We start from the raw sequence: 24565 nt of genomic DNA on the forward strand, positions 1-24565 counted from the left end.
GAATGGTGTCTGACAGCTGCCAGGAGAGATTTTGATCAATGATGATGTAATTCACAGTAAGTCAGCCGCACAGGAGAGACTGACTTCCTGTCTACACAGGAGATCAAGCTCTGGATTAGTAGTCAGATGGGGATCACACAATATATGGGGATCACCCCAGCCCAACAACTGGGCTGGGGTGAAGCAATTGGCACTGTTGGAATATTGCTGGCGAGTTACTGGAGTGCTACTTCCGAATGATCCATAACCTGTACTGTATAATATTACTATGGGCTGCCTGCTGCCCTTTAGCTGACATTCTGTGTATTATTCTGCAAGTATTAGTTCCTCTTTACACAACAATTCTCATGATATTGATAATGTTACACAATGCTTGCCGAGTAGCCTGTAAACGCCTCTTTTCTCTAGTTCTTAAAAAAACAAAACCAGAAACATGTCCCATCATTCAGCATTACATTTCAGATCACAGGAAAAACTGACAATTTTTTCAATTATCATTATATAAAAAAAAAATGCTCCTGTGTCTTGATGTTGCGGTTAAATATTTTTTTGGCGCCCCCTGCTGTTCCTTTGATTCCTGCTCAGAATGTCCAATTAGTCCAGTGTTGGTGGTCATACATCACCAGTAGTTCAGTCCCAATTTTCCACATAGATGGAATGATTCTTGCTATTCAGCTTCTTCTCACCTGCACCAAACACATTGGGTGGACATTGTGAGAGGGAATCAAAAGAACACCAGTGGGCGCCATCACAAGTCTGTAACAGCAATGAACTGTAAAGATGCAAAAAAAAATTATGATTTTAATTGAAAAATAGTTTTTAATGGTCCCTGGGGTAAAAAGGAAAGTATGTAAGCTGTTATCCAGGAGGACAAGAGCTGGCTCTCTATCCTCTTTTATGGGCCTCATACATTAGTGTATTGTTGGCTGAACCTGCTTAGAACAGCTGGTTCGGCTGATGGTCTAATGTGTATAGGGAGCTGCTGGTTTTCCATCAACAGATGATGTTGCGGTAGAGAAGGATCGGGTGTAATATCTTTGCCCGGTTCACCAAGGAGATGGGATCTTTATGCAGTGCGCCCCATACACACAGCTCCTCACTGAACACCCAGCAGCAGATAGAAGCCTGCAGGGCACGCTGAGACTCATCTGGGCACATGCCTGAACTTTCTCCTATGGACTTCACTCCACCAGCAGGGTGCCCTGCAGGGGCTCCTTTCCTGCCATGCTCTCTGACACTTCTGTCAACCGGGCTCCAGGATTATTAGAGGACTGGGAGGTAGACAGGGAAGAACTCTGCACAGAGATGCAAGCAGAACATCAACAATCCTGCACTGGTGTGGCGGTGGGGCATGTTCCCCCTTTTTTATAAAATGAGCTGATCAATAAATGCTTAATAAAATGAAAGACCCTGCTATATATGTTGGTGTGGGGGGATGAGAGGTGCACCAAATGGTCTGTCATCCCACTGGAACTGCCAAAACATCAGCCTTATTACTGTACAGAGTTATTACTGTTATTGGATGTTTCAGGCAACATCGGTATTGCTGTGCCATTCAAAGCATGCAGCGTGCTCATTTAATTTCAGAAAGTCTCATGGGCATTAAGCCTCCTTATCAGCTTTCTGAGCTCCCTAGAAGAAAACAAACATAGTGGGAAGTGAGGTCATTGCATACAGTACTGGCAGTACCTGCTTCTCAGAGAAATGCATCTAGCTGTGCAGCTGAAACAGAATAATATGGCTGAAAGACTTTAGAGAAGCCCAAACATAACTGTTCCTTTACAGTTATGATTTTACAAAGAAGCACAGCCATTATGCAAATTTTTTTTTTTTTAAACTCGGGTACATTTTAATAATTGAAAATGTTAATTATTACAAAAAAGGTTTTAGAATATGTTTCTTGCTTATTCATTAATCTGCAGAAAATTAGTAGCAGTATATCTGTGTAGACATGTTAGCAAGTGTTGCTCTCCAAAACATTGTGTGCCCCCTGTGCCAAATGTTTTCCGAGAAGCACAAATTAAATGGAACACCTGAAGAGGATGTGGCATGTAACAGTAGTTTCGGTCTGACTAGTATGCCCAGCTTAGATTTGTCAGATTTTATGCTTTGTTTTGTGTTGTAGCTTGGTTTCCATACTTGGTCTACACCAGTAATTCTTAAACGGGTTGTCCAGGTTTTTATTATTGATTACCTTTCCTTAGGGTAGTATCATTAGTATCAGATTTGTGGGGATCCAACCCCTGGCCACCATGACGATCAGCTGTTATGCAGTAATTCCGGCGACTGAACTGCTCACTACAACTTCTTTCTGTGCATTGGGGCCACTAAATTAATGAACAAAGTTCATATAGTAAATTGGCATAGTCTTATCATTGCCACCACCAGGGTTTGTTCACTGGTCAGTGTGATTAGTAAGGCCACTTTTACACAAGCGTATTCAGTCTGTGAAACGCACTCCGTGTAGGAGCAGTATTTTCTCAACTGAACACTGCTCCTCTGAAGTCAACTTGCAGCATCATAATGATTTATAATGCTGTGAATTCCCATGTCACCACAGGTCTCCACATTATGTGACTACAGTTCAGTAGACCTGCGGTGAGGCCGGTAGGCCACATAGTATTCATTCCCAGCAATGGATGGCTGAGATGGCAGTACCTCTCTTAAAGTAGTGGTGTGCTTTGGGGAATCCCATTCTCTCTTAGAAGGGATCCTAATGATAAACAAATGTGGACATGAGCAAACTGATTTGTACAAATTCATTACTTCATCAAGGCTGGGCGATTATGGCCTAAAATCTATATTGCGATATAATTTGAAGCATGTGCGATATAACGATATATTGCGATATATTATTTTCTTCTGCATGTATACAAATTACATAGCTATCATCATCCATGTCCCCCAGCCAGCGCCATCAGCCCCATGGCATTCACCCCCCCATCCCCAGGTAGATTTGGGCCCCTGCTAATATACTTGCCTTTCCTTCAGGGTGCGGGGCTGGCCTATGGAGTCTGCAGGAGACGGACCGCGTCTTTTTCTTCCCAGCATGCACTGGGAGGGACCTGACGTCACACACAGCATTAGCCAGCGCGCTGACTATCTGTGCACGCAAGGCCCTGGCCAGTGCAGAGTCGGGAGGCCACAGAGCGGTAAATAAGAAGCTGCTTCAATTCACTACCGCTTCGTGGTCATCTATCGCGATATAGCTAAAATCTATATAGTTGCCTGAATTTATGTCTATAATATTGTATATCGTTTATATCGCCCACCCCTACTGTCCACGCTGCCCAAGTGGCTCACCCCCCACCCCCCCGCTACTTTCATGACATCTTACCGGAGATCTCGCCCAGTGCTTACAATCTTGCATCTGCAACACTGCGCTGAGTAGCCGTGCAAGCACAGAGGCTCTGATGCTGCTAACAGCAGCAACTGTGCATGCGCCACTACACTTCCCTCTCTGCTCAAGAACGTACCCTGCAGCAAATGTTCTTATTCTATGCAACTTAACAGTTTCTATTGAATTCAGAGGTCTTTACCTGTAATGCATGAATGTCCCTGATCCTCCAGCGGTTCCACAATGACAGAGCCCCATTTATGTGCCAGAATTCTGTATTCGGTTATTTTAAAATGTTTCTTCTAAACCAACTAATTATCAAGCAGTGAAAACCTGCAACCAACCCTGTAGAAAGTAGCCTCAATAGTAGGTAAGTACTAGTAATGGCAGTGACGCCTAGCCTGGTTAAGACCACAGCCAGTTTAATTTGCGGCTTCATTTTCCATGATGTACTGGCAGCAGATGGAATTCTATACATTTTACAATGGTCCCCGGAGAGTACTGCAGTAAGTACTTGGCTGGACATGCTGGCCAGACATGACCTCAGCTTCTCTGATGAGAAATACAAAATCCAATATAAGGGGGTTTTATGACTTCTTAGATACTGTACACATTTCTACGACTTTCCGACGCTTGCCTGTATGTGGTCTCTTTCCTAAGTCATGTTATTTTTCGATCATCTTCTCAGCCCAGCACCCCCACCTCTTCTGCTGTAACACAAGTAAACCTCAGTTTCCTCACTGATGGTATCATGGACACGAGATAGTCAGTCATATCTTTGCAACCAGCAACAGGAAGTAAATATCAGGGTTTTTGTAACAAAAAAAAAAACAACAACCTAAAAACTTCTCTTTTTTTACTCATTGTCAGTATATATGGTACATTTCAGGGAATACATGTCCGTTGAGAGATCTGCCATTCTGATCTGCTAGATGTGAAGCTTAGACCTCTGCAGCTACTTTTAAAGGGGTTTTCTGTAAACTTTCTAAAAACTGCTTGGAATGGTGTGCAATAATAATAAGAAATGAATTATATTACTGATACCTGGCTGCCCCCGTTCCAGTGCTTTTCAGGTCCCAGTCCAGTCTCTGCGCTTTCTGTTCCCTCTTATGACCCTGTTTTCGGTACTATTCCTCTATTATACCTATTAGAACATCATGAGTAAATTGGGGGTGGGTCCCTGTACAGTCTGCCACTGTCCATTCAGTGCTGCCAGTGTCAGACTGTGCAGAGACACCATTCCTCTTCTCAAAGGGGGTGTAACACCCAGTTGTCTATTTAGTCATCAGTTTATAGTAGGAATAACAGAGGAATGGCACAACATACAGTTGCAAGAAAAGATTTTTCCATGGGGAATACAAGTAGTTACTAAAACAGACATGTCTGGAGAGGTCACAGGTCCTCTATACCTTGGTCTTAAAGGGGTTATCCAAAACCTATAATGCGGCCCCCAATATGCCCGGGCTCCTCACACAGATTAGGCTGCGACAGGAACAAGCCTTCTTAGTGTTGCCCGAGAATTTTGGGGGGTGGGGGGGGGGGGGCATTATAGGTCTTTGATAACCCCTTTAACAGTTCTACTGATAAAGCGGCAGGTAGTGCTGAATACAAGATGTCGCAAACATTTTCAACTATTTTGGAGCTGTTTTAGTCATCACATGCAAACCTATGACCTATTAAAGGACAACAAACCTCTAGTCGTTCTTGATAACAATGGCCTATAATTCCCATAGGCAAGAAATGTGGTAAACAATGGAAATGTAAGGAAATTATAACGCAGGCATTGTCCAAAGGGAAGACGTGCACTATATACTACAAGACATGGCTGTGTGCCTCAGCTAACGCCTTCTTGCCTTATATTCCAGTGATTTTAGTATGTTTCAAAAATAGGCACGTGAAGTACTGGGTACCGCATTTGTGTTCCAGTAATTTGGAAGACCTGTTTTGTTGGGGTGTAAACATTTTCAGGACCCCAAACTACTGACCATGCATGTAGCGTCAGAGCTGTGTATAAAAGCTGACTGTGTCTTGGCTTTGTTCCCTCAGGTCACCTTCCCTGACGTGGAGAAAGTAGAATGGCTGAACAAGGTAAGGTGGACGTTTTTATGTATAATTCGCACATTTATGCAGAAAATTGCTGATAAATTGTTGAAGAAGCTTTTCTTCAGATGCCATATCGAGCATTATATTAGAAAACGGCATAAATACATTTCGCTATGGTATCCCAGCTGATAATCTACAAAGCTATTGTGAATTTTAAGTTTCCTTCCAAAGGTTGCAGGGCATGGGATCATTCTTAGTGTTGTTTTTTTGTTTGTTCTAATGTGTTAGATAGCGATGGGGAACATTTTTGGAATACACTTTATTTAGAGAACTTGTATACTTATAGTAGAAAAGTTGCCCAGAAATGTCCCTTAGCAGCGCTCTCTAAAAATAAGCATTACTAGAGCAGATCCGTCTTCCTAGTACAGTGCAGTGCAGGACGGGCTGGGAGGTGCTGGGCCCTAAATATATATTTATCTTCTTTGCTATTTCTTATTGATCAGCACGGCCAGCGCTGTTAGTGAGTGCTTCTGCTGTATTCCCTGCGCACTGAATAATTAACCAGCGGCCAGGCGATGTGTGAGCGAGCAGTAAATGCTCGCTGTTGTCCTTGCAGTGAGCCGCTATTTTGTTAATAATATTATTATTTACTAGAGATTAAAGGGGTTGTCCGGGTTCAGAGCTTGTACTAGAGCAGATCCGTCTTCCTAGTACAGTGCAGTGCAGGACGGGCTGGGAGGTGCTGGGCCCTAAATATATATTTATCTTCTTTGCTATTTCTTATTGATCAGCACGGCCAGCGCTGTTAGTGAGTGCTTCTGCTGTATTCCCTGCGCACTGAATAATTAACCAGCGGCCAGGCGATGTGTGAGCGAGCAGTAAATGCTCGCTGTTGTCCTTGCAGTGAGCCGCTATTTTGTTAATAATAATATTATTATTTACTAGAGATTAAAGGGGTTGTCCGGGTTCAGAGCTGAACCCGGACAGACCTTCATTTTCACCCCCCCTGAGGCTAGCATCGGAGCATCTCATGCTCTGATGCACTCCCTTGCGCTGCGCTAGATCACGCAGGGCAAGGGCTCTTTTGTTTATCATAACACACTGCTGGGCAGAAATTTCCGCCTGGCAGTGTGGTCGGTGACGTCACTGGCTCTGATGGGCGGGCTTTTCCGCTGCCCTAGCTGTTTTACTGGCTAGGGCAGCGCTACATCCCGCCCATCAGTGCCGGTGACATCACCCGGATTCCTGGCAGCCCCATGGAGAGCCCCGGTACGTCACTGAATCTCCAAAAAATGCCTTTGCCCTGAGTGCTGGTTGTGGCTGAGACTGCTGGCACTGACTGTTGGCTGTGGAGGAGACTGCTGGCACTGACTGGAGGCCGAGACTGGTGGCTGTGGCTGGTGACAGACTGCTGGCACTGAGTGCTGGCTGTGGCTGACACTGCTGACTGCGACTGCTGGCACTGACTGGTGGCTGAGACTGCTGGCACTGAGTGCTGGCTGGAGGCTGAGACTGCTGGCACTGACTGATGATTGAGATGGTTGGCACTGACTGGTGGCTGAGGCTGTGTATATATACAGTGGATATAAAAAGTCTACACACCCTGTTAAAATGTCAGGTTTCTGTGATGTAACAAAAAATGAGACAAAGATAAATCATTTCAGAACTTTTTCCACCTTTTAATGTGACCTATAAACTGTACAACTCAATTGAAAAGCAAACTGAAATATTTTAGGTAGAGGGAAGAACGCATATAAAAATAAAATATGGCTGCATACGTGTGCACACCCTTAAACTAATACTTTGTTGAAGCACCTTTTTGATTTTATTAAAGCACTCAGTCTTTTTGGGTATGAGTCTATCAGCATGGCACACTCTTCTTTGCAAAAACACTCCAAATCTGTCAGATTGCGAGGGCATCTCCTGTGCACAGCCCTCTTCAGATCACCCCATAGATTTTCAATTGGATTCAGGTCTGGACTCTGGCTGGGCCATTCCAAAACTTTAATCTTCTTCTGCTGAAGCCATTCCTTTGTTGATTTGGATGTATGCTTTTGGGTCGTTGTCATGCTGAAAGATGAAGTCCCTCTTCATGTTCAGCTTTCTAGCAGAAGCCTGAAGGTTTTGTGCCAATATTGACTGGTATTTGGACTGTTGATAATTTCCTCTAGATTAACTAAGGCCCCAGTTCCATCTAAAGAAAAACATCCCCCCAGCATGATGCTGCCACCACCATGCTTCACTGTGGGTATGGTGTTCTTTTGGTGATGTGCGGTGTTGTTTTTGCACCAAACATATCTTTTGGAATTATGGGCAAAAAGTTCAGCCTTGGTTTCATCAGACCATAACACCTTTTCCCACATGCTTTTGGGAGACTTCTGATTTTTTTGCAACCCTAATTTTGCAAAATGTAGCCTGACTTGGATCTGTTTCTTCATAAGAAAAGGCTTTTGTCTTGCCACTCTACCCCATAGCCCAGACATATGAAGAATGTGGGAGATTGTTGTCACATGTACCACACAGCCAGTACTTGCCAGATATTCCTGCAGCTCCTTTAATGTTCCTGTAGGCCTCTTGGTAGCCTCCCAGACCAGTTTTCTTCTCGTCTTTTCATCAATTTTGGAGGGACCTCCAGTTCTTGGTAATGTCGCTGTTGTACCATATTTTCTCCACTTCACTGTGTTCCATAGTACCGGTATATCTAATGGCTTGGAAATTCTTTTGCACCCTTCTCCTGACTGATACCTTTTAACAATGAGATCCCTCTGATGCTTTGGAAGCTCTCTGTGGACCATGGCTTTTGCTGTGGGATGCGACTAAGAACATTTCAGGAAAGACCAACTAGAGCAGCTGAACTTTATTTGGGGTTAATCAGAGGCACTTTAAATGATGGCAGGTGTATGCTGACTCCTATTTAACATGGTTTTGAATGTGATTGCTTAATTCTGAACACAGATACATTATTTTAGTTTGTTTTATTTTCTTCCCTCCACCTAAAAGATTTCAGTTTGTTTTTCAATTGAGTGGTACAGTTTATAGGTCACATTAAAGGTGGAAAAAGTTCTGAACTTATTTTTGTCTCATTTTTTTACAGCAAAGAAACCTGAAATTTTTAACAGGGGTGTGTAGACTTTTTATATCCACTGTATATATATATATATATATATATATATATATATTACTGTTTTTTTATGAGGCAAGGTAACAAAAAAATGGCTGTTCTGGCACAGTTTTTTTTTTATTTGTTTTTTTACAATGTTCACCTGACAGAGTAGATAATGTGATATTTTATAGAGCAGGTCGTAACGATGCGGCGATACCTAATAAGTCTATTTTTTAAATTTTGGATTTACACAATAAAAAATTTTGGGGGAAAAAAAATCATGTTTCCATCTTCTGAAAGCCCACATTTTTTATTTTTTTTTGGGTAGGGTCAAATTTTTTTGCTGGAAGAAATGGTTTGATTGGTACCATTTTGCGGCACATATGAATTTTTGATCGCTTGGTAGTACACTTTTTATGATGTAAGGTGATTAAAAATGGCTATATTTGCCCCATTTTTTTATTTTCTATTTTTACCAGACTGGTTGGATCACATACTATTTTTTATAGAGCAGGTTGTTACAAACACATTGATGCCTAATATGTGCATATTTTTAAGCTCATTTTATTCAATAAAAGCATGTTTGAAAAAATATATCATTCTCTGAAAGCCTTATTATTATTATTTTTTGACGATTAGCTTATGTAGGGGCTCATTTTTTGTGGGATGAGGTCACGGTTTGGTGCTTTTTGGATACATATGACTTTTATATTTTATCACTTTTTATACTTTTTTTTTTTTTTTTTTTTGGGGGGGGGGGGAAGTGCGGTGGGCAAAATTGCAATTCCATCTTAGTGTGTTGTGTGTGGTTTTTTTTTTTGTTTGTTCCCCATGCGGTAAAAGAACCTTTTTAGATCAGGATCTTATGGACGCGGCGATACCAAACATGTTTAGTGTTAAAAAAAAAATTACGTTTTTAACCAATTGTGTGTGGATATAGGAAGATTTTGTTTGTGTGTGTTTTTTTTTTTTTTTTTTTTTTTTTTTTTTTTTTTTTTTACATTATTTTGGACCCAGACCCAAGTGGGTCTGATGGCTTACAATACACTGCAGTACACTATATAGTGTACTGCAATGTATTGAACTCGCACTAAGCCTGATCAGGCTCCTGCCTTTAGCCATAGCCTGATCGGGCTTAGATATACCACGGCAAGCCGGATTCCTGTGAAGGCGTCCGGTTGCCATGGTAACCATCGGGGCGCTACCACAGTAGAGCAGCAGCCCGATTAGGGAGGGAGCTCCCTCAGTTTACCCTTCAAGCATCGGCCGCTGTCACAGCAGAGCAGCGGCCCGATGGTTAGCCCCTCCATACAGCAGTCCCTAAGGACTACGGCATGGAAGGGGTTAAACGGTCGACACCGATGTCGGCCGTTTCGAGCAGAGTGTTAGCTGTACATTACAGCCATCACTCTACCCTGCTGCCGCTCTGCCATCCTGAAAGGGGGTGTGCATCTTGAAAAGGGGGGGGATGTTGTGTGTGTGTGTGTGTGTGTGTGGGGGGTTAACACTTCAAGCATCGGGCCGCTGTCAGGGTTAGCCCCTTCCAGACAGCGGTCACTAAGGACTACGGCATGGAAGGGGTTAAACAGTTATTTGAAGCAGAGTGTCAGTGATGTGTCCTGATTGGTCGGCGCAATGCTGTGGGCGGTGCGGCCGCGTGTGGAGCGCTGTGTCCTGATTGGTTGACCCACTGCGCATGCCCAGTGCAAAACTGGTGACTGACACAGCGCACTCGCACTATATAGGATTATTAAAGCGCCATTCATTCCATGGCGCTGTACATATGATAAGGGGTCTACATAGATAATGCAGACAATTGCACTAAGCATGAATAGGAGAAGTTACACACTGGTACAGAAGCAGAGAGGACCCTGCCCATGAGTGCTTACAATCTGGGACCGTGGTAGACAGATGTTGTTATAGGGGCAGATGCTAGCCATGTTAGGTCAGTTGCGTCTCTGAGATTTTCTAGCATCTTTCAATGCTTGTGTCTGTTGTGGGGACAGATATGAATGTGGTGTAATGAAATGGGACTTGCAGCTTTTAGGGTTTCATATGTGATTTCTTGTTTTTCAGATTATAGCACAGATGTGGCCCTTTATTGGGCAGTACCTGGAGAAGCTGCTCATAGATACTATAGCGCCCTCAGTCCGGTCATATAACGCTCACCTGTCTACCTTACACTTCACAAAGATCAGTATCGGAGAGAAGGTAAACCGTCATTTGTATCTTCAGTACATGCTTAGTTATATCTACACTTACATACCGGTATTTGGCTATTCGTTTATCTGAACACAACAATGAGACAAATTAGCACTGAGATAAATGGCGTAAAGGAAATGACAGCCTGTTGTACACAAACGTATTAAAATTCAGTGCCGATCATTCAGTAATGTTGCTGGGACAAGCTCTGGCACTGTCTTTAAGGGTTTGTTCACTCCTAGGGACCTTTTCTAGGAATCGTACTTGCCTGATCCCCACTGCTGAGTTCTACTCTATATTGCTCCCCGTAAGGTGCCACAGGTCTCCATGCACCAAGATATGATGCAGCTCACATGGCTACTGCAGCCACTGTCTGGCTGCAGTGGTCACATGTCACCCATGCATCTTATCAGTGGGTCATGTGGCACATGGGTGACACTTCACTGCTACTGGAGGAGCCGCCACGTGACCCGCATCAAACCAGATATTTATGTGAGACATCGATGGAGATGGAACCCAGCCACAGAGATCAGATGCATATGATTCCCACCAGCCACGCAGGGTCTGCAGAAAAGGTCCCCATATGGGGAATGTAATGTATATCATGATGTTTGTGGTGTATAATGGTCATTTTAGGTGAAAGACTCCCTTTAAAGAGCTTTCCAGGTCTCCCGCCTAGCACGATCAGCAGTATTGCTGGATCAAAACTGCTGATAGACCCACTTTAGAATATCTACATTGTTTTTCTTTTCAGTTATGATGAGGTAAACCAATTAATCAAATCATCCTAATGAACAAGTCTGTTATGTCAACCTCCTAAGTATGTGTTACAAAACCTGCTTTCCCTAAAGGAGAAATCAAGCGTCCTAATGGGCGGCTAATTAAATAAGCTGGATTACATTAGTGAGCGCTTAAACACGCATGCTTTGTCTGGATTTTGTGAGCTAATCTTAATAACTCTGATTTTAGATAATTATTCTCCTATTCTGTAACACCACTGGATAGACCGTGATTATCAGATTGGCAGGGGGTTGTCACCCCACACACTTGCTGATCGGCCGTTTCAGAGTAGCGCCAGAACTACACAGCTCCATCCGTTGTGCAGCATTGCTTCCATTCACTTCAATGGGTGCAGCTCAGTGGTTACCAGCTCCGTCCAACACACAAAGGACTGTGTAGTGCCAGTGCCAAATTCCAGTGCCAGAGCCACTCCGAAACTGTTTATCTGTGGGGCACACGGTGTTGGACCTCTGCCAACCAGATACTAAATGTTCAAGTTCCATTAACTCCTCAGGTGAATACACATAAAACATAACTTTTAATGGACAAAAAGTTTAAAATCGTGAGATCCAAACACTGAAAAAACTCCAATAAATCATGCAGAAAAGCTACTAAGATGCACCCACCAAACTTATGATAGATAATATAACTAATCTGCTCCTACCCCCTCCTGTGGTCGTGTTGGACGGTCACAGATATTCAGATCTGCGGTTATTGAGGGTCACAACCTACAGGTGCGGTGTGATCTCTGTCTATAATATGTCACAGGGACTATCCACAAAGTAACCACTACGATAAGGTGACCCCACCTGGAACCTGACCTTGGTCTATACTGGCCCTGACCCATTATCCTGACATGCCATGGTTCACTATATAATCTCCTGAGGGAACATGGATAGAATTTAAGGGACCTGTTGCTACAGTGTGCAATGCGTATGGCCTGGACAGCCCCTTTACAAACCTTTACAATCACCAGATGTATGTAACATAACTGATGGGTGAAGATCTGAATTACTCTGACCCTTATATGTGCTATTTTTGTCTCTGCTGCTCAGGCCCCAAAGGTAATTGGTGTTAAAGCTCATACAGAAATGGACAAGAAACAAGTTATTTTGGACCTAAATGTGAGGTAGTAATTGATTATTATGTAATAATGATATATTGAACTTAAACTTCATTTGGTGTTTGTATTTTCCCACAATATTGCCATTCGTAAAGGTGAAGCCAACCCAGTCTTGTTCTTGGGACATTGCTAGGAACCTGCCGCTACGAAACGCAGTGCAATCTATAAGTACTATGTTATAGAGCAGGAGGAGCTGAGCAGATTGATATATAGTTTTGTGGGAAAAGATTTACTATAACTTGTAATTTATACATTTCTGCTCTTTCTGACTTCATTGTTCATGATGGCATTCTATTGTATATACAGATATATATAGCTGTCAGCCTCTGATAAGATGGCCTCTGTGTATAACTGAAGTCAGAAAGAGCAGAGACTTAAAGGGGTTATCCGAGATATTATTATTATTATTATATTTTTTTTTTTTTTTTACCGATGACCTATCCCAGTGCCCAAACTGCAATCCAAAGCCCACTTATTTATCGCAAAGTACTAACACAGCAATTTAACCTATAGTATATAATCCATGTACTTTATCATGTAGCTATAATATCCTGCCTACATTAAAAGCGCTGCCTGTGCAGTTCATGGCGCGCACTGCGCTTATGGATGGCAGAAAAAGTCTAAGGCATATTGGTACACCATAGACTTTTTCCAGGGAGTGGGTGCCCAGAGAGGGCTTGGAGTGCTGCTCCTGGCACCCGTGCCATAGGTTCCCCACCACTGCCCTATCCTCTGCATAGGTCATCAGTATACCTGATTGGTGGGGGTCCAACACGTGGATCTCTGCAGAAGGCACTTGCACTCCTGTGAGCACCTTGGCCTTCTCTGTGCTTTTCGTTGGCCGAGTGACAACGCATTCATCAGTCACGTGGCCTAGGCGCAGCTCAGCCCTGGGGCTGAGTTCGATACCAAGCACAGCCACTGTACAATGTATGACGCTGTGCTTGGTAAACTGTGAAAAGGCAGCGGCGCTCACAGGAGTGCCGCTGCCTTCTCAAAACAGCTGATCTGCGGGGGTCCTGGGTGTTGTAACCCCACCAATCGGTAAATAAATCCGGGAACACCGTTTTACTGTGTAAATTACAAACTTTGCTGACAAAACTATTTATCAATCTGCTCAGCTCCTCCTGTTTATAACATACTGCCTGCAGATTTCACTGCATTTTGTGGTAACAGATCCTTTTTTAAGGGTTTGTACCACTAATATAAATGTATCCCACCCAGCAGATAGCACTGTTATATCATTTTCCCCAATTATTCTAAGGTTATTAGCCTACCATGGCGTCCTGTGTTAGTTTTTATTTCAGTTGCTGTTGGTTACGTCCTCTAGTGTAGCCTTGTAATACAGGACGCACATGCTCACAGCGCTTCTTCTCCTTCCCTTTCTGTGCAGTGTTGGCTACATGTCCGTTATGGATGGACAGACATAAGGATGAATGATGATGGACATGAGCACAAGTTGTGTCTGTTATAAATCCAGTTATAGAACATTTTGAATATGTGGAGGTAGAAAATGAACTGGTTAGTGTCACATGTCCTGCTGATGTCAGGACACCCCTCACTGCCGTGAGGCATGATGGGACAGCAGTCACGTGACAGGAAGTAGGATTCAAGCATGGGGGGTATGAGAAAACTGAGGAATCGGAACTAAAGTATTTGATAAAAATAAACTTTAGAGTGAAAACTAGTTTGACACAACCACTTAAGGGCTCTTTCACACTTGCGTTGTTCTTTTCTGGCATAGAGTTCCGTCGTCTGGGCTCTATGCCGGAAGAATCCTGATCAGTTTTATCCTAATGCATTCTGAATGGAGAGAAATCCGTTCAGGATGCATCAGGATGTCTTCGGTTCCGGACCGGAACGTTTTTTTGGCTGGAGAAAATACCGCAGCATGCTGCGCTTTTTGCTCCGGCCAAAAATGAACACTTGCCGCAAGGCCGGATCCGGAATTAATGCCCATTGAAAGGCATTAATCCGGATCCGGCCTTAAGCTAAACGTCGTTTCGGCGCATTGCCGGATCCGACGTTTAGCTTCTTCTGAATGGTTACCATGGCTGCCGGGACGCTAAAGTCCTGGCAGCCATGGTAAAGTGTAGTGGGGAGCGGGGGAGCAGTATACTTACCGTCTGTGCGGCTCCCGGGGCGCTCCAGAGTGACGTCAGGGCGCCCCACGCGCATGGATGACGTGATCGCATGGCACGTCATCCATGCGCATGGGGCGCTCTGACGTCATTGTGGAGCGCCCCGGGAGCCACGCGGACTGGAAGTACACTGCTCCCCCGCTCCCCACTACTACTATGGCAACCAAGACTTTAATAGCGTCCTGGCTGCCATAGTAACACTGAACGCATTTTGAAGATGGATCCGTCTTCAAATGCTTTTAGTTCACTTGCGTTTTTCCGGATCCGGCAAATGGAGTACACGCCGGATCCGGACAGCGCTAGTGTAAAAGAGGCCTTAACTGTGCAATTTCTCGGAAGACTCTTTGGCACTACTTATAAATCCGTTGCTGATCCCCCTGACCCCTCTAATACTCTGAGAATACTTATCAAATCCATGATGGGATTGCAGTCTTCCTTTCTTTGGCAGCCAGATATGCTGCTGGACCAAATCAAAAGGCCTTCTACCCAAGATGACAACATGCTGAACACATCTTCTATAACTGGCAGGCCCAAGCCTCTTTCTTCACCCTTGCTCCTCCTGATTGCTCTGCCCGGAGCACAGAGTGACTCATTTACATATGGCTTAAAAGTAATTATTCTCCAGCATGAACGGATCACTAAGTGAAAGGTTTCATTCCATTCAGCTGAGCTAGCCCTACAAGTCACCGTGTCTTGTTATGAGTGAATTTCCTGGTGACAGACTCACTAGCAGCAAGTAACTTGGAGCCAGTCACTTGCTGCTAGTGGGAATTTGTATGTAGTTGATTCATGCCAGTCTGATACTTCCTGAAAATTCTTGGCCCACTTCATAGCAAACAGAATGGTTCAGTTTACCAGGGATGACAAGTAAAATTACCACCCTAATGTTTACAGATGTGCGGATGTCCTGTGCTTCGGAGATTAGCTGCCAAACAACCAAGCCTTTTGTAACTTGTCCTTGGCTCCTTTTTTTTTTTTTTTTTTTTTTTTTATAATGAGATATAGACCATCACATAAAATATTCTAAAACAGAATCAAGAAATGCAACATTTTACCCCTCCTGTCATTTCTCATGTTAAGGAGGTAAAAAATAAAATAAAATTACAATAGTCACGTTTTCTTTCCTTCTGTAATAACCCCCCCCCCCCCCCCCATCTAAATGCCAGATAACAACAGGACCTTACAGTTTGGCTCGAGTAGGACTCTGGTAGTAGTTTAAAGAGGACCTGACACCACAAAATGCAGCACAATCTGCTGGCAGCATGTTATAGAGCTGGAGGAGCTGAGCAGATTGATCTATACCGGCAAATGTGGAAAAAGATTCAGTAAAAACTTGTACACAGGGGAGGAGTTATCAGAGATTGATAGCATTCACTGTGTAAGTGTGTATACCGAGATGTACAGTACAGACCAAAAGTTTGGATAAGTTTGGAGCCATAATACAAATTCTAACAGTCTATTCAGTAGGACTATCAGCTGTGTATCCACCTGACTTCTCCACAACGCAACTGATGGTCCCAACCCCATTTATAAGGCAAGAAATCCCACTTATTAAACCTGACAGGGCACACCTGTGAAGTGAAGACCATTTCAGGTGACTACCTCTTGAAGCTCATCAAGAGAATGCCAAGAGTGTGCAAAGCAAAAGGTGGCTACTTTGAAGAACCTAGAATATGACATATTTTCAGTTGTTTCACACTTTTTTGTTATGTATATAATTCCACATGTGTTAATTCATAGTTTTGATGCCTTCAGTGTGACTCTACAATTTTTATAGTCATGAAAGTAAAGAAAAGTCTTTGAATGAGAGTGTGTCCAAACTTTTGGTCTGTACTGTAATTTATACATTTATATCTTTGCTTTTTCTGAACTTAAGATGGCCCCTTGTGCAGCTCTCAGTGAGTGACAGCTGTCTCTGTATACACACTTACACATTTGTACCTGTCGCCTCCGCATAGCTGAAGTCAGAAATAGCAGAAATTTAAATGTAAAAATCACAAGTTTTACTCCATCTTTTCTCATCTCGTATCTGAATCTATCCCCAGGACCCCCACCGATCAGCTGTTAGAAGAGGCCTGGGTGCTCTGTGGGCCAATGCCTCTTCCTGGGCCATGTGATGTCACCGTACATCGGTCACATGGCCTAGTTGCAGCTCAGCCCCTTTGAAGTGAATGGAGCTGAGCTGCAATACCAAGCGCAGCCACTATACTATGTACGGCGCTGTGTTTGCTGAGCTGCCGGGAGCTAGATGAGCTCAGCAGAGGTCTGTTGAGTGCAGCAGCTCCCTGGAACAGCTGATGAGTGCGGTGTTGGGACTCAGACCCCGGACAATGAGATGATGATGACTTAGTATTACACTGGAGCGCCATATTACCGTTGACCAACGTGTGATGCTCATTAAAGAAAGGCTGTCTTGGAAACATTGCATTCCATCAAAAAGAGCGAGATACTGTGTGAAATGTTGCATGCTGTGTGACTCTAATCTGGATATATTTGGTCCAGCATTATATACACAGGCAAAGGCATAAACTTAGTGATATATATTACTGTTTAGTGGCTAACCCACCGTGAGCCACTACAGATAAAAAATTATCATTAACACGCACTCTCTCATCCGGAACTGTACTGGGAATCAACGCTTTTTATTTAGTATCCCCACATTACATCAAATGAAATAAAATCTGATGGATTAAAACAACAATAAAGATGTACAATTGTCAAAATAGCAGTTGCCAACCTCAGGGATCAGGAAATTATGGTGCCCTCCGCAGTTCCGGCCACACTGGGGGATCTGCCTGAGAAGCCCCATTAACTCTACAGAATACCCCATAGTTTTATCAGATGGAGCACTAGAGGAACTTGTCTATACTTTTCTCCTTTTAACTGCTCAAAGCCATTCCTCTGAATGCCACGCTGACATAAATCTACATTTCCACAGTTATGTTGGAGATTTGGAAGTAGATGTTGAGGTGAAGAAATATTTCTGTAAAGCTGGAGTTAAAGGTGTGCAGGTAAGTGATGTCAGTGAAATCAGATGAACATACATTTGATTAATGCTAAAGTGATATTTCTAAACTGTCATATTCCCTTGTCACTGTATGAACTGTCTTTTTTGTTTTGTTACAGTTGCATGGGATGATGCGAGTAATATTGGAGCCACTGATCGGCGATGTTCCAATCATCGGCGCTATAACTGTATTCTTTATCAGGCGACCGGTAGGTAACTTTAAATTAGATCTAAACGGTTTCTTAAGTAATCTATACATAATGTAATTTCATGAATCGGAAGATGTGTTGTGCATCTTACAACCGTTCAGGAGCAATTTGGGTCACCTTTTCTTATTGAAGTATGCCAAACTATATGGAGATACTTGTCAATACAATTGCCATTGCTTATGTTTAAAGGGTTGTCTCTTCACTACAACCCTTTTTTAACATGCTGTTGCTGATCAGCTGGTCAACGCACTTTACGGCTCTAGAACTCCTGGCCATCAGCTGCAATCACCTGATGACCACGTCTAGCCATACGTTTCTCCTGCAGCAGCCGGTAAAGGAGAAATGTAGAAATACAGGACAGCTATTCAGAAGAATTGATGGGCTGGGTCTGCTACAACTGGAACTGCTCTTGCATATTGGTTCCAGTTCTGGCTGATGGAAGATGTCCAATGCAGTAATAGCCACATTAACGTGTGTGTATATATTCAATGTATTCAGATAAATACCTTTTTTTTTTCTTTTCTCATAGATTTTAGACTTAAACTGGACAGGGCTTACAAATCTACTGGACATCCCTGGCTTGGAGTAAGTGGTTCTCTTTTTAGCTCTGAACTATTGTGATCTCTCATACTACATTATCTCTTCTGGTGTTTATTCAGGTTAAATAAGATGGGTTCACGTTGCAGCTTTACATCAGGTGTATGTGTGTGTGTATATAATATATATATTATACCCAAAAAACTGTATTCAGATATGTGCTACAACGGGTACATTGACTTTACTGGGTCAAGTGGAGACCAAAGGATTAGTCTTTTGGACTCTGGTTGATTTGTGTTCCGTTCGTTTCTAGCTTTTTGATGGACAGAATGGTGTTATAGACTTGCTGTTCTGTCTGGAAGTAAACGGAAAACTGGTCAGAGTCCAAAGATGGACCCTTTGAACTCCATTTGACCCATTAAAGTGAATGTATACGTTTGAATAGTGTGTTCAGGAATTCAGATATTTACCTCTGACTGAAAGCCCTGCAGAGGGCTGAAACGCAGTGTGAACCCAGCCTTAGTTATTAGCACTTTTTCATGTGATATGCTTTCTTAGCTGAACCTGCTAAATCGGGGATCAGGAACCTCCGACACCCCAGCTGTTCTGAACCGACAACTCCCAGAACCATCCTTTCACTTCTATGGGAGTTACAGGAACAGCCGAGTAGTGTGTATGCTGAGAGTTGTAGTTTCACAGCAGCTGGTTGCTGAGCCCTGTGCTAAATGTTTGTACAGAGGCCATGTATTTCCATAGCTCTTAGACCAGAGAGGGATAAATATCAGTAGTTTGGTGTACATGCCCCCTAGTCTACAGTGCCTTGTCAATCCATAACATTATCTGCATTTTTATTATCTTGCGTCATCCTCACTTTTTTTATTTTTATTTATTTAATCTTTTTAGTGCATTGTCGGACACAATGGTTATGGATATAATTTCTGGTTTCCTTGTCTTGCCGAATCGTCTCACCATTCCACTCACCGGTGACCTTCATACAGCAGAACTGCGCTCCCCATTGCCTAGGGTAACTTCCTCATTTTGTTTTTTGTTTGTTTTTTCTTCTTAAATGCCTTAGGTCAAAATACTATTTCTCTTTCTTTTTTTTTTTTTTTTTTTACTGCCCTTTACACGGGATGAGAAACAAAATGCTCTTTCATTGGGTAACTGAATTGTTACACTCTGGTCCAAGCAAACGAGTCAGTATGGGGTCGAACAATGGCATTAGTGATCTCTCCTCCCCGTACTGTGGAGGAGATTGCTTGATTTAAATGCAGCGGTCCCCTCCGCTAACGAGCAAGCGATTGTGGGGGAGGAACACTTCCTTCCCCCACAATCTGCTGCTCTGTCATCCCATATAAAGGGACCTTAAGCTAACCATGATAAAGACCTTCTAATATGTTGCAAATGAAATGTTTCCTAGAAGAGGCAATTTGCCATAAGATTATTTCTCATAATTTTTCTTCTATACGTCTTTTGCACCTTGAGAGAGAGTTTTATCATTTCCATAGCCCACCTGCCCTGACAAATATTACAATTGTAGGTCTTTTCCATCCCCATTGAAAATGAATGGGTCCGCACCCGTTCCGCATAATTGTGGAACTGATCTGGACCCAAAGTGCGGACGTGTGAATGGACCCTAAAGGAAATGGCTGATTGGTGGGGATGAGGAGTGCTAAACCCGATATTGATGGCCTATCCTGTGTTTAGACCATGAATAGTAAAGTCCTAAGATACGCCTCAAAATTTTTATGTACGTTTTTGTTTTTACTTCTTTCAGGGAATTGTTCGCATTCATCTGTTAGAGGCCCGAAATCTGTCTCCTAAGGATTTTCAAATGGGGGGTTTGCTGTCAGGAAAGTCGGATCCTTACGCCATTCTGCGTGTAGGCACACAGGTCTTCACCAGCCGCGTTGTAAATGAAAATCTGAACCCTGTATGGAAAGAAATGTATGAGGTACTGCACTTTGCTCCACAATTATAAAGATGGGGTCAGATGTGTCTCTGCAGCCATTCATTGGCCTCAGTGTTGATGTGTCCCCAAGTAGCACATCACCCAGCGGTGCCGCGTGCCGCTTGGACACATCGCCACTGAGGCCAGTGAATGGTTGCTGCAGCGCACCTGATCCAGTCTGAAAGTTTACAGGCTGGGAAGTAGAAGGAGTAGGGTTCATGTCTTCAGCGCTAGAACGAAGTGGGGGGGGCAGGTGAGTGATTTTTTTCTGAAGATGAAGTATAAAGCTGGAAAATACCTTTAGGGTATGGTCTAGATTTTTTTTTATCTGCTACTTGCAAATGGGGTTTTGAAAATCTCATCTTTTATGTATTGTATTGTACTGCACATTACTGGTAGTTTGCTGCTACGTCTGTACCCGGCCTTACAGTAAAGGTGGAGATAACCGGGCAGATTATCGGGAACAAACGTTCCTGACAACGCTTCTTCCCGACAATCTGCCTGTTTAAAGTTGTAGCAGATCACCTGATAAATGAGGGGAAACGCTGGTTCATCGGGTGAAATAATCGTTTGTGCAGGCACCTCCGTTATCATTTCTGGACAGCAGATTGTGGTGTCTAAACAGCTGTATGAGGACGAGCGATCACAATAGTGACCACTCGTCCTCATACTGTCAAGGTGATCACTGCGTGTGAATGCAGCACTCCACCTCCACTTCACGAGCAGCCGACTGTCGGGAAGAAAAGCTTTCTTCCCGACCATCAGCTTTAGTTTGGCCTGTGTAAATGCACCTTAAGACCATCTCATTGCGACCCCACAAGTGAGATTCGTAAAATCTCATCTGCCTGCTTAGTTCTAAGTTTCACTGCAAGTCCTCCGTGTGTGAATTCAGCTTTAGGCCCCTTTCAGACGAGCAAGTTTTCCGAGCGGGCGCAATGCGTGATGCGAAACACACTGCGCCCGCACTGAATCCAGACCCATTCATTTCAATGGGTCTGTGTACATAAGCGTTGTTTTTCACACAACACTTGTGCGTTGCGTGAAAATCGCAGCATGTTCTATTTTCTGCGTCTATGGCCCCATAGAAGTGAATGGGGCTGCGTGAAAAACGCATCTCAACCGCAAGCAAGTGCGGAAGCATTGCGTTTTTCACTGATGGTTGCTAAGAGATGTTTGCAAACCTTCAGTTTTGTATCGCGCACGTGAAAAATGCATCAATGCGCATTTCACCGCGCAGAATTTTTTTTAAACAACTGAACGCAATAGCAGACAAAACGGACTGAACTTGCTTGCGAAATGGAACGCATCCGGAGGCAATCCGTATTGTTCGTGTGCCTTATACTTTTAAAACTCTAGTTTTGAAGATCACGTGTGCATCTATGCAGTGTATTAATTTTCATCATCTTCTTGGTTTCATATACAGGTTATAGTACACGAGGTGCCAGGCCAAGAGCTTGAGGTGGAGTTGTTTGACAAGGACCCTGATAAAGATGACTTTTTAGGAAGGTAAGAGAACACTCTTCCACATACAGTATTCCATGCAGGTGAAGTATTTCAGTAAGTGAGATGTCTATAGAGTACATGGGTATTCAGCTACAGACGGCTCTGGATACTACGGAGGTGTCCTCTTTGATCTTGCAGCAGATGTTTTGCCTATACAGCCTCTAAGTTGGCGTAGTTTCCTTTGACCCTATGACATTACTTGGGTATATTGTCTGTATATAGGGTGTTCTTTTACAGACTATAGCAACTAATCAACAAATAGCTTTTACTCAGGGCAATTTAGAAAATTGTGCAAATTTTAGGTTTAATTAATATGGTTTATGAATTTGCACCTAAATGCAATAGAAATATATTCATTAAATGTTTTTTCTAAGATTTTTAAACTGATGACCTATTCTCTGGATACGTCCTCAGTATCTGATCAAAAACCCGGGGCCCCCCGCCGATTAGCTGTTTGAGAAGGCAGTAGCGCTGCTGCCTTTTCACAGCTTACCCTAGGTCAGTGACGTCACATTCGTCGGTCACATGGCCAAGGTGCAGCTCAGCCCCTTTGAAGCAAATGGGGCTGAGCTGCGATACAAAGCACTGCCGCTGTACAATGAGCTGAGTGAAGGTGGCGCTACTGTGAACGCCATTGCTTTCTCAAACAGCTCATCGGCGGGGGTTCCAGGAGTCGCACCCCAACGGATCAGATACCGATGACCTATCCAGAGGATAGTAATCTGTACAAAAATCTCCGAAAATTCTTTTGACTTCACTTAGCAGAATAAAGATACTAATGTTACACTAGATTGCAGCACGCTTCTGTGGAAATTGTGTTAGCTGCGGTCTTATCTTTGATCTGTAAAGTATTGCATTTTACATTGAAATATGTAAAAGCAGTTTATCTCCATGCAATGTTCCGTGGTTACTTTTAGTTTTCTAACCACATATGTAGACAGAACCATGAGTCCTAACTAGACCCCCACTGCTAGAATAGTCCCTAATGCAGTGTAAGAGAAGAGTAATGTATGCAGAGGATGTGGAGGCACAGTGACACGATAATTGAACTGTCATATAATCATACTAGAGCTCACTATGTAGAAAAAGTTTTTTTTTTTGTTTTTTTTTTTAAATGAGGGCAGCAAACAGATGCCATCCATGTGCTGTCTGCATCCGTATGTCCGCCCTGCAAAAAATAAATAAATAGAACATGTCCTATTCTTGTCCTTTTTGCAGGCAAGAATAAGCATTTTTACAATCTTGAATTAAAACAACAATTCTGGATCATTTTTTCTGATAATTCTCTGTTGTGTCATTACTTTGTTATAGTCACTGCTATACTCATATAGTATAGCAGTGATTGGACAGTGTCAGACTGTAAGGACATAACCCCAACTGGGAACATCTAGTTGTCACTTTAGTCATAAAATTCTAGGAGAGCTAACAGAGGAACAGAACAACACAAAGTCATGAGGAAGGACCTGTATTGAATATGGTCTGAAATGCGTAACACAGTGTACCTGTATGGAATATTTTTAAACCGCTTGAATAGAGATTTATACCTTGATCATTTGGAGCTAGACCATAAAGTTTTTTCTGAAGCACAACACAAAGGTATAAGAAAAGATCCTCCGTATTTCTTATTTCATAAAAAATACAAGTAGTTAATAAAACAAACATGTCATGAGAGGTGACAAGTCCTCTGTAAATGTCCAGTCACACTTTAAATTAACAGTCAACAATTTATTCTCATTCAGTTACTGGCTTTAAAATATTTCCAATACTCCTCCATGTGTACCAGTAATGACTGGGAAAAGATTGGGTACAGTGGTCAGAATTCGCAGAATTCTGCTGTAGATCTAAGGTGTCTGTCAGTTTGGGGGGTCACTCCACTGGGTCTCCCAGAGATCACCCATTTAGAACATGATTTAGGAGTTTGGTCATGAGTGGACTGATTTTCTTTTTCAGTATAATGGAATAGTTAGGATTCTACATTGTAGGCCTGTACGTAACATAAAAACTGTTGTCTACAAGGCTACTGTCCTTAATTATTCATGAAGCTCTCATGTCCTATTACACGGTAAACTGTCATTACATGATGGGTTAGATTGCCTGTGTGCTTGTTGTGATAGGCTGTAATCTTTACTACTGTTCTTCATATTTTTGGGATATGCTTCCATTGTTTAAAGGGATTCTGTCACTAGGTTTCACCCCTGTTAGCTAAACATATGCTGATGTTCAGGGCCTCATCACGATTCTTGATGTGGGCTTCTAAATGTGATCTGTAGCCTTATTTTGCTAAAAAAAAAAAAAAAACTGCTTTTACTAACCTGTCACTCAAAGAAATAAGGTGCCCAGGGGACGTCAAGGGATCCAAGCTGCCGGCCGCACCCGCCGCCTTTCCAGACTTCTGAGCTGCCTCCTAATCCTCTGTGCTGCCTCTCGCTCTCCCTCCCTCCGCCCACCCCCTGCTGTAAGATCTCGCGCATACAGGGGTTGAGCGAAGTGCTGGCGCATGCGCACTTCGCTGTAAGAAGCCAAATGGAGAAGTCCGCACGGGCGCATCAGGCAGAGCCCTGTGCGCACGCGCAAGATCTTACAGCAGCAGGAGGAGGGGGAGGGAGGGAGAGCGAGAGGCGGCACAGAG

The 24565-nt window shown here is 43.1% G+C and overlaps 1 protein-coding gene across 1 annotated transcript in view; it reads left to right on the forward strand.

Moving 5' to 3' along the window:
• The window catches only part of ESYT1 (extended synaptotagmin 1), a 149402-nt gene that overhangs the window by 80186 nt on the left and 44651 nt on the right, over window positions 1-24565 (forward strand). Inside the window, exons 3-12 of the mRNA XM_044285525.1 lie at window positions 5071-5210; window positions 5384-5425; window positions 10560-10694; window positions 12521-12594; window positions 17668-17740; window positions 17856-17945; window positions 18475-18530; window positions 19386-19506; window positions 20260-20436; window positions 21857-21939. Of these exons, the coding sequence (XP_044141460.1) occupies window positions 5071-5210; window positions 5384-5425; window positions 10560-10694; window positions 12521-12594; window positions 17668-17740; window positions 17856-17945; window positions 18475-18530; window positions 19386-19506; window positions 20260-20436; window positions 21857-21939 (991 nt within the window). The remainder of the gene's footprint in view (window positions 1-5070; window positions 5211-5383; window positions 5426-10559; window positions 10695-12520; window positions 12595-17667; window positions 17741-17855; window positions 17946-18474; window positions 18531-19385; window positions 19507-20259; window positions 20437-21856; window positions 21940-24565) is intronic.

This window comes from Bufo gargarizans, chromosome 3, assembly GCF_014858855.1.
Source record: "Bufo gargarizans isolate SCDJY-AF-19 chromosome 3, ASM1485885v1, whole genome shotgun sequence".
Lineage (NCBI taxonomy): Eukaryota > Metazoa > Chordata > Amphibia > Anura > Bufonidae > Bufo > Bufo gargarizans.